The 15,977-nt window shown below is 43.6% G+C and overlaps 2 protein-coding genes across 2 annotated transcripts; one reads left to right on the top strand and one right to left on the bottom strand.

The window, feature by feature from the left end:
• Nucleotides 1-4,902: 4,902 nt before the first annotated feature.
• Nucleotides 4,903-8,775, top strand: mydgf (myeloid-derived growth factor). Its single transcript, XM_010871469.3, has 6 exons — nt 4,903-5,102; nt 5,831-5,881; nt 6,119-6,180; nt 6,370-6,451; nt 7,448-7,520; nt 7,802-8,775. The coding sequence occupies exons 1-6, from the start codon at nt 4,962-4,964 to the stop codon at nt 7,879-7,881; spliced, it is 489 nt and encodes a 162-aa protein (XP_010869771.1). The 5' UTR covers nt 4,903-4,961; the 3' UTR covers nt 7,882-8,775.
• A 1,044-nt stretch (nt 8,776-9,819) lies between these two features.
• LOC105011449 lies at nt 9,820-13,400 on the bottom strand. Its single transcript, XM_010871468.4, has 2 exons — nt 11,732-13,400; nt 9,820-10,777 (listed from the first exon to the last, which is right to left on the bottom strand). Exons 1-2 carry the CDS (start codon nt 12,857-12,859, stop codon nt 9,971-9,973), a joined length of 1,935 nt encoding a protein of 644 aa, XP_010869770.2. The 5' UTR covers nt 12,860-13,400; the 3' UTR covers nt 9,820-9,970.
• Between the last annotated feature and the right edge of the window lie 2,577 nt (nt 13,401-15,977).

The raw sequence follows: 15,977 nt of genomic DNA, 5'->3' as shown, positions 1-15,977 counted from the left end.
AAAGGACTGACCAATCCTATACATATTTTACTGTACACATACATTCAATTACAAACCAGAACTTATGAGGCATTGGTCAACAATTCAGTAGTGGTTGCCATACTATCAATGTATAGACAAAGTGTCGAAGATGAATACTCAATATCTAGGCTTGTCTAGATGGGTCAGCATGGTCTCGGGACTACGTAACATATTATACGTGAATATATTTGTGACACCTGGTTACGTTAGTTTAGGTTACATTACAAAGTGCTACCAAAACCTAAAATATTTTACTAATTTGCTAAAACATATGTAACGAATTTCCACAAGCGTATCATATATCACAAATAAAAATGTAGGGTTAACATTAGGTATCACAGTATAGGGGTTAAGGTTTGGATAATGGTTAATAATGGCCTCCACCCTTCAAAAATCCATTATTTTCCTGCACTCACCACTGCACCTAAAATAATTCACGTATGCCACCTGAGACCAGTCTGAATGGGTACATACATAATGATAAGCTTAGGCTTTCTGTAAGAATGTAACAAAAAAGATGAATTGGACATTGTGTTAGAAAATCAAAAAACATGGAAGATTTGAAGCACTTGATGTTTTTAAGTGTCAATGGCTAGCTGTTTCTTTAGAGTTAGACTGCTAAGTGTTTGATGCTTGTAAAGGAGAAGTGTTTACCTGGGCAGAACAAGGAGCCCGATTGAAATACAAGAATGCGCTCTTAATAGCCCTGCGCTGTAGGTCTAGTTTTTCTTCAGTGCCGCTGTGCAAATATCAAACAGTCCATACAGGATCAGGGTCATACATAGTCATTTGTAGCATGGCAAATTCCTGTTATTCTATTATTTTTGGGTTATGGAAGTGGCACTGAGATGAGTCTGCGGTTGGAGGGGAATGGTGGGGGTTGTTCAACTGAACTGAAAAGAATGATTCTTTTATTTTTGGTTTAAATACAGTCCTCAGTGTTGTCCCACATTTCTAGCTTGCAAATGAGTGTCTGCCAAACCATCTCCTGTCTTTCTTACACTCTCAGTGAAGAGGGTCATAGAGCAAGAGACAGGTGAGTTTGCTTTTGTGTCTGACTTTCAGGCTCATGCTTTCTCAAGTAGCAGGGTAGTGTTGAATTAAAGAAGACACACATATTTGTTATTGAACTAAAACAGGAATACTCTTGTTTGGAAATACCATAGTTATTCGTTTATGGAAGCTATAAAAGTGACTGTGGTCTATTAAATGTGTGCACACAGTGTGCTCTATTTTAGGGCATTCACCTACCATGGCACTTGCCATTCATCGTCACCACATGAAGCACAGGCAAAGATCACCATAAGGTATGACTGAATTAGCAGTAACACATCTTACTTGCATATCACCTGAGACAGGGCAGCATTCTATTGAGGAAGAGGGGCTTTTATGGGTTAGTTTATAAAAGTTTCTGACAAGATTTAAATAAACAGACACAGGTCAGAGCAGATACAGAAATACATAAAGTTAATAGCTATATACAGTGGGGAGAACAAGTATTTGATCCATTGCCGATTTTGCAGGTTTTCCTACTTACAAAGCATGTACAGGTCTGTAATTTTTATCATAGGTACACTTCAACTCTGAGAGATGGAATCTAAAACAAAAATCCAGAAAATCACATTGTATGATTTTTAAATAATTAATTTCCATTTTATTGCATTACCTAAGTATTTGATCACCTACCAACCAGTAAGAATTCCGTCTCTCACAGACCTGTTAGTTTTTGTTTAAGAAGACCTCCTGTTCTCCAATCATTACCTGTATTAACTGCACCTGTTTGAACTCGTTACCTGTATAAAAGACACCTGTCCACACACTCAATAAAACAGACTCCAACCTCACCACAATGGCCAAGACCAGAGAGCTGTGTAAGGACATCAGGGATAAAATTGTAGACCTGCACAAGGCTGGGATGGGCTACAGGACAATAGGCAAGCAGCTTGGTGAGAAGGCAACAACTGTTGGCACAATTATTAGAAAATGGAAGAGGTTCAGGATGAGGGTCAATCTCCCTCGGTCTGGGGCTCCATGCAAGATCTCACCTTGTGGGGCATCAATTATCATGAGGAAGGTGAGGGATCAGCCCAGAACTACACGGCAGGACCTGGTCAATGACCTGAAAACAGCTGGGACCACAGTCTCAAAGAAAACCATTAGTAACATACTATGCCGTCATGGATTAAAATCCTGCAGCGCACACAAGGTCCCCCTGCTCAAGCCAGCGCATGTCCAGACCTGTCTGAAGTTTGCCAATGACCATCTGGATGATCCAGAGGAGGAATGGGAGAAGGTCATGTGGTCTGATGAGACAAAAATAGAGCTTTTTGGTCTAAACTCCACTCGCCGTGTTTGGAGGAAGAAGAAGGATGAGTACAACCCCAAGAACACCAGCCCAACTGTGAAGCATGGAGGTGGAAACATCATTCTTTGGGGATGCTTTTCAGCAAAGGGGACAGGACGACTGCACCGTATTGAGGGGAGGATGGATGGGGCCATGTATCGCGAGGTCTTGGCCAACAACCTCCTTCCCTCAGTAAGAGCATTGAAGATGGGTCGTGGCTGGGTCTTCCAGCATGACAACGACCCAAAACACACAGCTAGGGCATCTCAAGGTCCTGGAGGGGCTTAGCCAGTCTCCAGACCTGAACCCAATAGAAAATCTTTGGAGGGAGCTAAAAGTCTGTATTGCCCAGCAACAGCCCCGAAACCTGAAGGATATGGAGAAGGTCTGTTTGGAAGAGTGGGCCAAAATCCCTGCTGCAGTGTGTGCAAACCTGGTCAAGAATTACAAGAAACGCATGATCTCTTTAATTGCAAACAAAGGTTTCTGTACCAAATATTAAGTTCTGCTTTTATGATGTATCAAATACTTATGTCATGAAATCTGTTATTTCCTACTCCATAGCACCAGGTCAAAATGATTCATAACTCTGAATGATTTACTTTCAAAATCATGAGATTACTTTAAAATCTGAGATCTTACAGTGCCTGTATATGCATAATATTAAAATCCTGTATCTCATATATTAAATAAAAGAATATAGAGAGCGTTATAACTTTGTAAACAAACGTGTTATAAAGAACGTCACACGTTACAAGTTTATTTTCTATGTAGATGCATTTCAGAACCATGAGACCCTTTACTAGCTAGCACATAAGCCTCTACACCCTCGTGTGGTGAAATAGAATAAGTAGAGTTGTATTTGCTTCATGATTAAAAAAAGATGATAAAATAATCTGTTTGCCCACTATGTTTGTGGTGGTATTTGAAAAAATAGAAAGGTTTTGCTTCAAGTGTCAAGAAAACTTGCTTTTCTGAATTTCCATCATTGCTTAAATTATTTTAGTTTCCTTATCCAGGCACAGCATTATGACCATAGAGATCGAAAAACAACTAATCTGTGTCTTTTGCCATTATAGAGCTCACAAACTATTCATTATAACAACAGACAGTGATTGACTTGGGCCGCACTGCCATGGATTCAGTCTTCTAATATTAGGCAAACAGCGTTCCGGTTCCTTTTTAGGCAAAAGAGCAAGTCTTATTGGAACAAGTCTTATTGGAACAAGCCTTATTAACACATTAATGAACACAGTCTAGTGTGCGATTTGGCAGTTGCTGCACTTATTTTATTTTAGCCCAGTCAAGTGCTGATCTTTCGACAAAATTGACAGAAAATAGGCTTTTAAAGACTGTGTACAATATGTTCTATTATATATTATTATTCTAACTCTCTATTCTAACTCTAACTGTGCAGTGATCAGAGATGCCCTCTCATTTATACAAAATGCACCCTCAGTCATGTCATACTGGCACTGGGCCTAGAAGTGCCACTCCAGTGACTCTAACAGGCACAGGACTGCCACCATAGTGAGAAATACAATTGGGCTATTTGAATGCATATCAGTGCGAATACCTAGGGAGAAACTGATTTTTAACAAACGTTCTTGACAGCAAGGTATGCATTCAATCCCCTGAATGGTAATTTGATTTCCATTGACATTATACACATTAGAAACGTGTTTCTTTCAAGCCTAATACTTTTCATTAGGTTTTAGTTTCAGCCTGTGAACAATGTGACAATTACTTAGGGAACAAAGCTACCTGCTTAAAAGTATTGTGGCTGGCACCATTGAGGCCATGTCCACTCCAGGATGACCAGAGGGGTATTCCAGAAAACTGGATTAACAGCATAACCAGCTCTGTTAAACCAAAACCTGAGCAAATTCAGTTCCTGGAAAGTGCACATGAACTGCAGTCTGATCAGAAAATATAGCATCAAATTCCCTGAAACAAATGTCCTGGTTAAGTAGGTCTTAACCTCTCCAACTGAGTGAATAAAACACAGAGATTATCCAACTGCCATCAGAGCCTTCAAGTTATTCAACCACATACCACATATCAAGATAAACCAGATTTTTTTAACATTATTATTTCTCCAGAGGCAGTTATTTATCTGCCAATTTACTCAACATCTACATGTGCCATGTAACCCAACACAGTTTTGCTTGGACACAAGTAAAGATTTAAGTAACACCACCACGGTAACAAAAGCCAGATTGGAATTTATTTGTTGAGCCATTTTTCTGGAATACTACTCTGGTTCGAGATCAGATCAGTTGACCCACCAGGTCATCGAAAAGAATCAGCAAATAAAGTCCCACCCATTTGTCTACAATAAAATGTCAAGAGCCTTCTAAGGCAATATTTTTTTATATTGAATATATGCAGGACGTTATTTCTGAACAAAGTAAAATGCGTCCTGTATAGTAACACAGAACAATAATTAAATAACCTAAAACATATACTCCAAATGAAACAGCACTCCAAACACGTCAGATATCCATGCTGGAATACGTTTACATCTCAGAGTAAAGTACTCTAGCCATCTTCATGTTGACAACCCATTCCTATCACTCAATAGCCACAGACCAAAATGGCTCTTAATCACTTGCCCTTTCTTGTTTTGTTGGTTTTAACGTCAACCCCTTCCTTTGCTAGCGCGGATGACCGAACGAAAACTGTGGAATTCAACGTAAAACCCGGTGGAGTGGTGCACACGTTCTCCGAGAAAATGGTAAGCAATATGAATAAAAGCTAAGTGATTAGCTAGCTGATGCACCGGGGCTAGCCACTGTGTTCAGTTAGCAAACAATAGACTAGACAATTAGTAATAATAATTAAAAGTCGTATGTTTACGTGATTGTGTGCGCACCACAATTTTGTAACAAATTATGCATACAGATTTATTGTACAGTACTGTTAAACTAAAAAAGGTTGGCCAGCATGTCAACTTTCCGGGTTCCCTGGAAGTTCAGAACAAAATACCTGGCTGTTAAATATTCAGGTAGTTATTTATTCGTTAATTGAAATAACAACACATATGACGCCACCACTTACAAATAAAATAGAATTGAAACTGTAACAATAATAAAAATGCATGATTTTGAAAAAGGTCTGGTCGTCGCATTATAATGAGACAACGACCTCTGATATGCTGACACGTCAGTACCAGGGTGCCACAAGGAGGCTATTCATTGGATTAGAATAAAGCTACACGGCTATCAACGTTAGATCACAAATATACAAGTAGTAGCTAATTCATGTGAAAATAAATTACCAAATATTGATTACTGATTTTTTTTGCATTTGTAAAATTCTAGATTTAATAATGAAAATTATCCATAAAAAAAATGTAATCACATTTTTGGCTCCAAAACAACCTAAACACACACGCTTGTCTTGTGAAGATGTTCATGTTTGGCTTAATTTAATCATCAGGAAAATGTCCTCTTACTTTCACAGAAAGATTATGAGTGTTCATTCACTTATGCATCACAAGGGGGAACTAATGAGGTAAGTCGTGTTCTGATTAAAGTTGAAGTTATTTCATGAAGAGAAATAGGTCCTTTTTTCTTTCTAAAGCTGAAACACAGTGAGCTGATTTATAGGTTTCTTGTTTGCAGTATAAAACATATTCCCTAAATAGATCAACAAAGTACATGTCCACCTTATCCATACTTTTTACATACATATAGAAAACACAAAAAAACATGGTCTTTTAATAACATCCGTTATATATGTTTTTAACAGCAATGGCTGATGAGTGTGGGGCTGAGCGATGATGATGGCCTGTTCTCCTGCTCTGTGTGGAGGTAAGCCTTAGTGTGGGGTTGCAGTGATCACTGGGATACAGAAATAGCCATTTGTACTGGATGACTTATTCAGTTAAGTCGTGCCTGATGATCGTTCACCTGAGATGTCTCAGTTCTAGTTTTGTCATCTTGGCCTTATAATAGCAGAATTCTGAAGTGATAAGATTCTTTCCTCCTTTTTGTTGACAGACCTCAGGGGAAGTCCTACCTGTTTTTCACACAGTTTAAAGCAGAGCTAAAAGGAGCCAAGATTGAATATGCTAGTGCATATGTAAGTATCATATTTGTTATCTTGTCTGCATTTCTACATTATCTGTCATTATCTGTCATTATGCACAATTACTTGTTTTCCCCAGTAGTCTTCTGGTTCAAATGCACTATCGTCAGACTCCGTTAACTGCATATCCCCATGGAAACCTGTTCCTGTGTGTGCCTAACACATTTAGTATTTATGGTCTTGGTTTATCCTGTTTACCTGAAAGATAAATCAAAGCTAATATAAGGTTTTATGAAGATGAAACAAATTATGGCAAAACCCTCATAGGCACATGAAAGAAGGTATATTTCAGTCAGAGTACATTGTTGGCATTCAGGTCTGACCATCTATTATTTTCCAAAGTGAATGCTGCCATGTTCAGAGTACAGGCAAGACAATTACTATTGTCTATGGACATATTAGACCCTGCACATGTAGGTTGCTCACAGATCTAAGGCAGAGATTCCTAAACCGTTGTTTTTGCAGTGACCCAACCACCATGAGCTTTTGATCCCCGTCTGATCTACTAAGTAAACCACAACATCGTTTGTAGACATGACCCAGTTCCTTGCCACAGTTCTACAAGAATCAATGGCAGCCTGCAAGTGGGTTGTAAAACACCATGGAGGAAAGTGGTGTTCTGATAAGTCTGCCAAGGGAGGAGGCTTGGTACATGGCAGCACATACTCCGCCGTCCCGCGGGGCTCTGCTTGATCAGTCTCCTGCACAAGGACAAAGCCTCAGACTGACGCTGTCATTATAACAGCACTGTTCAACCCCTCTCCCTGCCGGCACTGTGAAAGAAGGGGAGAGAAAAAACAAGTTGTTATAAAAAATAACCACCCCTGAGAAGCAGAGCATCCCCTCGACCTTGTCACTCAACTGTAACTCTCCGTGCCTCAGAGTTTTCTTCTTTTCTTTTTTTCACTTTAATTTACCCTTGTATCCCCTTGTTTGTCTATTTTGTCGACAATCCGCCTCTTTCTTCTCTCCCTGTCATCGTCTCATCAGTCCCAGACTGCAGCAGGAGGACAGAGGGATGTGACATTGAGGGAAGATGAATTCACTGTGGGAGATTCTACAGGTGACATGACACGTCTGCTGGCTGCTGATGTATTGGTCTCACTATCAAAACGGATTAATATAGTTCTTTTTAACCTATTTGTCTTCAGTTAAGCATTTTCGATAAAATTGGATGGTATTGCATTATAGGTCTATCCTTTGATGTTGTCTACATTGTGCCACCATAGCTATGACTTATGAAGACGTGAAGATTTAATCTGCACTAATATGACGTTCTGCTACTGAATGTTGTTTTTGGTTCTTATTGTTGATGTATAATTTCCTCTCCCATCCCCCTTCCAGTGACCCACACAGACGGGAAGTTCCGCGCTGAACTCTCCAAACTGACCGTTATTGGTCGGACTCGACATGACGAGCTCTGATTGGTTGGAAAGTTTAATGGCTGTTGTGATGTAGTCCAAATGTGACATCAAGGCGAGCTCTCGAGGCAGGCCATTGTGCTCCACTGTTCACAACAGTGGCCGATGAAGGACTGCGATCAATCACAATGGACGCCACAGTAATCAGGAAGAGCCTGCGAGCATGGAGGTCTACAACTCTGCTGTTGAATTAATCTATAGTTTTTTGTTTTTGAGAAATGTGGCATACATGGGGAAATTCATTCAGTTCCATACTGTAAGTGAATGTATATGGGGATGTATGATCTTAGCAGGTGTAGAGAGCAGACGATTTATCATAGTCTTATGCTAAGCCAGGGAAATATGAGTGATATGTTGTTTTCATTAATGTATACATGTTTCTAAGCTGCTGCTTCTCTAAGAAAGCTAGTGGTTAATACAGAGATTAGTGCAGGCAACCCCTTGTCTATGTGTTTTGGATCTAAATGGAGCTCCTAATACAGACCAACCAGTCACCATTAAATTAAAATGTTCCCCCCTCATCTTACTGACAGTCTTAATGAAGCTCACTGGGCCTTTATAACCGGTACTGATTTGGCCCATCAGGATTATAGATACGTTCCCTTGATGTGGAGGACTGTGGTCTTATCAGCACGTACCATATCCCTTCAGGCTCATCCCTGTGTGTCTGGAATAGTCCCTCCCTCAGCGTTGACCATAGAGTCCCTCTTCTCACCAGCGACTGTCCCTCGGGTCCAGACAGGAAATGCCACAAGGCACTAACAGGCATCGAGAGAGAGAAGCGGAAAGTTACTTATTTTTTACGTTTTATTTTCAACTCTTTATTCTGATTCAAAATGTGCAACTGATACTTCAATAAAAGTCATGTTTCCTGCGAATGCAGAATGTGTGTTCCCACGCTTGGTTTCCACAGTGTTGTTTGATCAGACTGGTGAAGTGCAATGGTTTGTTGGCTTGGATTACTTTCATATTCGTTTTGTGTGCTGATTTCATGCTTTTGTTTTCTTTGAATAGTTCACATTTTTCAGTTCAGCAGATTCCAAAGTGTTACACTATCCAGTTACATGAAGATGAAATTCAACATGCATAAGGTTTTTTGACACCACAAATGTTTGTACATCAAAGTATTGACTGGAAAGGTTTTTCCTACCAACTACAATGGCTCCTTTATGTGCACTATGGTGCAATGACTGGAGGTCTGTGGTATTGTATGCTAGCAGATTTCCAATTACTGCACTCATACTAGATAGCGTTGGTTTACCAAAACCTATCTTCATGCTGGACAAAGAATCATACACATTCTATCCACATGTTCATCTGTCTTTGGGAAAGTGTTTGTCTTTGTAACTCCTTCCCAACTAAGAATGCAACATTACTGTTGGACATCTGCTACTAGTACAGTAACTGTGTACTGTGTAGCCATCAGATTCCACAGTGCCAACATTGTCTGAAACGGTTGGCGTGTATTGCTAAGATCCTTAATTAGAACCGTGTTTTCACTCAGATGCTTCTGCTGAGGACATACATGTCAAGTCCACAAGAGGGCATCAACCGATGTGGGACATGAATGACATGATGCATTTTGACTGACTTTTAACTGTGGACACAATACAAGTGAGTCATCGTTCTCTCTTTAATGCTTGACTGACTAGCATTTGCTGGGAACAGATGGAGCTTGTGTGAAGAAGAGGGCTAAGCTAGAGGCAATGTGAATGTGGAGACACTTGAAGGCCAGGGCTAATACCCAGCTGCCCCCATTCTTCCTCTGACACACATTCAAGCACTGGATGACCCCAGTCAGTCAAGATGTGACGCCAAAGAGACACTCACTTCCTGTTGTGTGTCAATCTGAGCGTCTGCATCAAGCCAAGCTGCTGCTGTCCCTTATCCTCCGCTTAGGATTCAGACAGAAAGGGGTGCACGGGGTTTCAGCACTAACGAAGCAGGTCTTTGCTGACGCACTGTATACTTACCCCGAGATGCTTCCCGTCACCGTGGAAACATAGTTTCTGCTGTGGATCGAGTTGGAAAGCATTAAATCAGCCCTCTGCTCCTGCAGCTCTGTGGGTCTATCCAGCCAACTGCCTTCCTGTCACACCGTGGTGGACAGCAGTCTTCTCTTCACAGGGTACGGGGGAGCTTTCCTGGGGTCCTTGCCTTTACTTGCCACCCGATCTGAGTGTCTGTTGTGGGGGTAGGGAGGTGGTTTGTGGCCCCTAGAGCCTGGAACCCTCCCTTGGCCTTGTGGGGCTGTCTGGCCCGGGTTTAGCCCCGGTGATTTAGCAGATGCTGGCATCACCCCCTCACCTTGGGTCTGGGTCTCACGGTCTCTGGGTGGGCTGACAGGGAGATCCCCCATGTGTGGCCCTGTGTGGGTCTCTAGGGTGACAGAAGGACCTGGGGTGTGAGTGGTGGGCACGCCTCTGTGGGGTGAAAGCCCAAGGTTGTGATAGAGAGCAGCGCTGGATCTTGGGTTAATGGGGTAAAGCAGACTGGTTTTGTTGGGGGATGACAGAGTGATGTGTGGGTAATGTGGGCTCTTGGTCTTGACTGAGAGGTCATGGGTGTTGGTTTGGTGTGGGTTGGTGCGGTTTGATGTGAGGGGCGACACCCCAGGAGTGTTAGGGCGAATGGAGCTACTCTTACTGGGACAAGGTTGGCGGGGGAGGCAGACTGGTCTGGAGGGAGGGTTGTGTGGCTGTGGTAAATGAGTCCTGATGTGGGAGGACAGAGCTGCAGCCCCCGGCCGGGCCTCCTCTCCACCGGGCCTCTGGCGGCCGCTGCTCATCGCCACTCCGCTGGAACTGGACGTGGAGCTGCTGTCACTGTGCAAGCTGGGGCTGGCCTCCCCTTCACTCAGGTCAATGGACGAGGTCAGTAACTCAATCTGCTGCACCACCTGTGAGTGGGATCAGGATTCACGGTCAGAGATGGTAGAAAATGAGATTGGAGAAAACCTTTGATCTGACCTAACCGTGTGTGTGTGTGTGTGTGTGCGTGCGTGCGGTCGTGCGGTCGTGCTGTTGCGTGGCATTATTTTTCTCTCTTAACTACTCAAGTTGGTCCCACAACCACCTGGACCGGGAAGAGATTTACCCCAGCGCCATTACAACAGCATCACTGGATGTTACTTCACAACGTTTATAAAACGTTCTACTTCTCTTTCCAATACCCCCCCCCCCCCAACCTCGGCCACACTGATGCTGGACTTTCCACCTGACAGAGCCGGAGTGACACGTAAAGAACAGTACTGTAGCCAGATACTGTGAGAGGAGACGATTTACATGTCTCTTTCATGGGATGGGAATATAAGGCAAGGCTCAGAAGTTTCCATAAATGGATTAAAATAATAGTTCCAGCTGCTCCTCGGTCAGCATCTGGTGGTGGAAGGACTGAAGGGGAGAAGATGCCACCGCTAAGCTTCCCTATCATACATTAGGTAAATGGAGCATAGCAAACACTCCTTTCTCCATTTAAAAATGCAGTAAAATTTTTACTGCAATTTTATAGATAGACTGTCACACTGTGGTGGATGGACACTTTGCAAGCAGTTATCCAGAGTTTCACAACACATAGAAATGTCGGTAAAGGTAGCAACAGTTTTGTAAGGACTGTAATAATGCTCTTAGGGTGAGGTACCAGATTAGCCCACTTCACAACTACTCTTCACAATCCCTTGTGAGATTATTTGTTTATATGAATATCAATGGAGCATCAAAGAACCTAGCTGAAGTATTTTGGAGGCTGTATGATGATAACATGATATCTTTCACTCTCATTTAGGGACAACTTAAAATCTTCCCAACAAAGAAGTACTATATCTGAAATGTACAGTCAAACAGAAACATGTTACCTCTTTCATCTCCTGATGGACGTCCTTCAGGCCTCCTAGAACCTCCTCCAGGTTCTTCACCACTCTCTGAATCTGATCCCGAACCACCTTCTGATGGCTCCTTTTTGACCCAGCCCGGCTTGTCCCTCTACTGGAGCCCTGGTTGGCACTGGGGGGCCTGGTTTGGATGTCCTCTGTGGTAGGAAAGGACTTACTGGGACTCTGCTGGGGTTTTGGTGTGGGACCTTTCATATTTTTCTGAGGAATCTCTGTGGAGAAGATGATCTCATGTAGACAGCTGGGTCCGTTGTAACCCTCCACAGGTTTTGTCAAATCTTTCTTGTCTAGTCTGGTCTCTGGGCCTCTTGCCGGTCTAGTCATATCTCTATGGCTGTTTTGGCTTTTCCCTTTTTTGGAACTCAAAGTGGAACTGAAACTTTGGTGTCTGGGTCGGTCCTGTGTGACTGTTGCCGAATCCATTAAGCTGAACGTAGAAAGGTCTCTCTGACAGGTCTGTCTGGAATGGCCCTGAAGCTGGTCTTCCAAACAAGCAGGCACTTTACAGCCGTCTTGACCTTTGAACTGAGTTGGCGGAGCCAGGCCAAGGGCGGTGCCTGTCAAGCATTTCCTGACTGAGGGGTGTGGTAAAGTTTGCCGGTGGTTCCCAACAAAGGAGCTTTCTGTGCAATGGCTCCTTCCAGACATGGTATGTCTCAGGCCTAGCTCTGGAGACAAGCCCTGGCTCCATCTGGAGGGGCGGCCCTCTTGACTACTCGAATCGGACTGCACATAAAGAGAGGCAAAGCGTAGCCTCCTAGCCTCCAGTCCCAGTCCATTTAGCTGAGGACCGGTTCTTTCCGTCTCATGTGTGTTGTTTGTTGCCTCTTGTGCTGTAAAGCCTACCTCTTTGAATCTGTTGGAATAGATGGGGTTGGCATCAACCCGCCTGCACTGCCCATTGAGTCCCATGTCGCTGTGATGGGCCCCGAGTCCGTTGTGGAACCAGAGGTTTAGATTAGGGTTGCTGTGCTGAAGAACCCTGTGCTCCCCAGGCGCTGAGGTGTCTGAGAACATGACGGAAACTGTCCGGCCGGCATAGAGGAACTCCCTATAGAAAAGGCTTTTCCTGCGGCTTCCAGGACTTGCCATTCACGTGGAATGTTTTTCTCATTGACTTCTCTCTCCCGCTCTTTCCCTCGCTCTCAGAAACTTTCTTCCGTTCGGACCCCCACCCACTCTTCCCCTTTCCTGTTTCTGATTGTATTCCTCAGTCTTTCCTCCCCCTTTTCCTGCTCCGCCAGTCCTCTCCCTTTACTTCCACGCTGTAGTCCTTTCTACGTCACCCTGTTGGCCTCTCCGCTGCTCAGGGCCTCTCTGTCTTCCTCTTGCTCGATCTTCCTCCCTGCATCTCTGGCTCGGTTGCTGTGGCACGCTTCCTGTCTCTCCCCTTCTCTCTCCCTCTCTCTCTCGCTCTCACTCATTCCCCCTCCCGCCCACTCTGCGCTGTCTCCCCTTCTCGCTTTTTCTTCCTCCCACTCTTTCTCACTCGCCGTACCTCTCGCTCCCCCTGTACCTCTCTCTCTCTCTCGCTCTATATCTGTCTATCTCTTTAGCCCGCTTGCCGAGGGAGACTAGTGGAACTTCAATCAAGATTCCTGTTTTTTAATCTCTGGTATATGCTGTGTCTCCACGTGAGCCTCCCTCTGTCGTTCATCTGATTACTCCTGTTCTGGCTCAGCAGTCCACAATTAAACACAGCTCGGGATTCCAGAAGGGGCCAGAGGAGGAGGGGGTGTGTGGGGGGTTGGGGGTTGTGCGACACTGCACCCATAGCTCTAAGCAGTTAGTTACATAGGCATTAAACCCCTGACCAGGTACATGTGTTTACATCCCTCCCCCACACCGTTAAGTTTACTACTGCCACCAATGGAGCTGAGGCACCTCTTGTTGTTTTATGTTATTTTCTGCTTCTCTGACTTCTATTTGCTCCAATTATGCAGTGGCAGCAGGTTTTTGCAGCTTGATTCAAATCCCATCTTGGCTTGGCAACAGTCTGGATTAGTTGCAATGTGTCTGACAAGCCCAGAGATGCCGTCTAGGTGTCTTGTTTATTCTCTGTTCTACTCCCGCCTTGGTGCACCCCTTTAAATGAGAACACTGAAAGTCAACGTCAACACTGACACCGGCTGTCACTCAGGAACACTGACACCGGCTGTCACTCCGGAACACTGACACCGGCTGTCACTCAGGAACACTGACACCGGCTGTCACTCCGGAACACTGACACCGGCTGTCACTCCGGAACACTGACACCGGCTGTCACTCCGGAACACTGACACCGGCTGTCACTCCGGAACACTGACACCGGCTGTCACTCAGGAACACTGACACCGGCTGTCACTCAGGAACACTGACACCGGCTGTCACTCAGGAACACTGACACCGGCTGTCACTCCGGAACACTGACACCGGCTGTCACTCAGGAACACTGACACCGGCTGTCACTCAGGAACACTGACACCGGCTGTCACTCAGGAACACTGACACCGGCTGTCACTCAGGAAGTTTCGGCACTTGCGCCACGCTTATTCAGCGGAACACATTACTCCTGAGGAATCCCCTTCGGTGGTAATAAAAAAATGAATGGAGAAATACGATGGCATTCATATTACGACTGGACTCGTTTACTCATAGATGCATAGGGATGTGGGGGGGGGGGGGGTGTAATCCCCATTCTAGGGTAAAAAGATTCCTTCTTAAATGAGAGCGCATGTGCTTAGCTGAGCGCTGCTGTGTAGATAACAGAAAACGCTGAAAGTAATAGAGGGGGCCGCATTAATCCATCTAAAGCTCTGCTTGAACATGGCTTACACTCTCCCATGCCCCAGCTGTTTCCAATGACTGTTTCCTTTGTTTCGGCGAACACCTCTGCTGTAAAATCACTCCGTTCCCCATCTTCCCCGAAGCTCACCCTCTCACGCACCCAAACACACAACTGGATTGCAGGGCTCTTATGTGCTGGACTTTAGTCATCATGCAGCTACCTTTGATTAAAACTCTCTGCTTTCAAACAATCACCCTCCCACTGTGTGTGTTCCATTAATAACGTCCAGGCTGCGAAATGCAAAATGGTAGCTCATTTTAAAGTCAATGTGGAATAATAAGTACCTGTCACTGTTGTTCGTCTAACAGCAGTCGACGTATGGTGGAGCCCAGTTAGAGACCTTCATTCCATCCATTACATTATGGTAATGCGTGCTTATCGGGAGCCACTGTAACTTTACAGGCATAAAAACGTAACAGAGCCTCGGAAGACAAGCTATGCATCCTGGCTGAACCTCTGTCTGAGTTTATACGACACAAAGAGATCAGAGAGAAGCGTTACATAAGTGCTTGGTGGAGAATCTGATTTTGCAACAAAAAAAAATGTTTACTAAATGACTTAAGTCCCTCAGTTCTCATTAAAGTACTGCCAGTTCTTAGTACTGAGTCCGGCTTGAGGTCTTGCCACTGTGTGGAGGAACATGTTTCAGTCTGTTTCTGTGCATTTTTAACATTGTATTCTTTTGGAAACCCAGCTTTCATCTTTGAAATATCACGTCAGTCAGGTGCACACAGAGAATTCACTAGAGCAGGAAGAAAAGACAGAGTGTTTGAAAGGCTCCCAAGTCCCAGGTAACTTTCATAGCTTTACTTGCCAGAGGGAAGAGCCTCTTCAAGCATACAGAATGAGAGGCTATGAGTTCTAGATGTGAAGGGAATACAAAAGAAAAGCAAATATAGCAGTTTTCTAACCCTGGATCTACTTCCAAAAAAGAAACATATGCATGAAACTTAGAGCTTGGATCCATTCAGACCCATCATAGCAATGTTTACATTTTTACATGATTCATCCTGTGACACACAAAAATGTGAGCATAACTGTAAGGTAAATGTCTGGTACTTGTAAGATTTCATACAGTACCTAATACAATTCTGAGAATTAATTTAACCATTGGATAAGGAGATTGTACGTTAATACGGCAATGTGGGTTTGATTCAATGAGCGTTCACATCTTCAGGTAATTTCCCATTTAAAAACCTATATTGATGTATTTAATTTAGATGCCCTGGTCTGTCTGTTGTTTGAAGAGATTATTCATACGTATTAAGTAGTATAGCCTGAGTGAACTAAACTGACTAATAGTCTTCATAGGCCAACACTGTTTAGTTAAGCAGACCTCTTTGCCAAAATATTTCAAGGTTGACAATATCTACTTGGGTAAAA

The sequence above is a fragment of the Esox lucius genome, chromosome 8 (assembly GCF_011004845.1).
Source record: "Esox lucius isolate fEsoLuc1 chromosome 8, fEsoLuc1.pri, whole genome shotgun sequence".
Lineage (NCBI taxonomy): Eukaryota > Metazoa > Chordata > Actinopteri > Esociformes > Esocidae > Esox > Esox lucius.
This window is presented reverse-complemented; position numbering and strand designations above follow the sequence as displayed.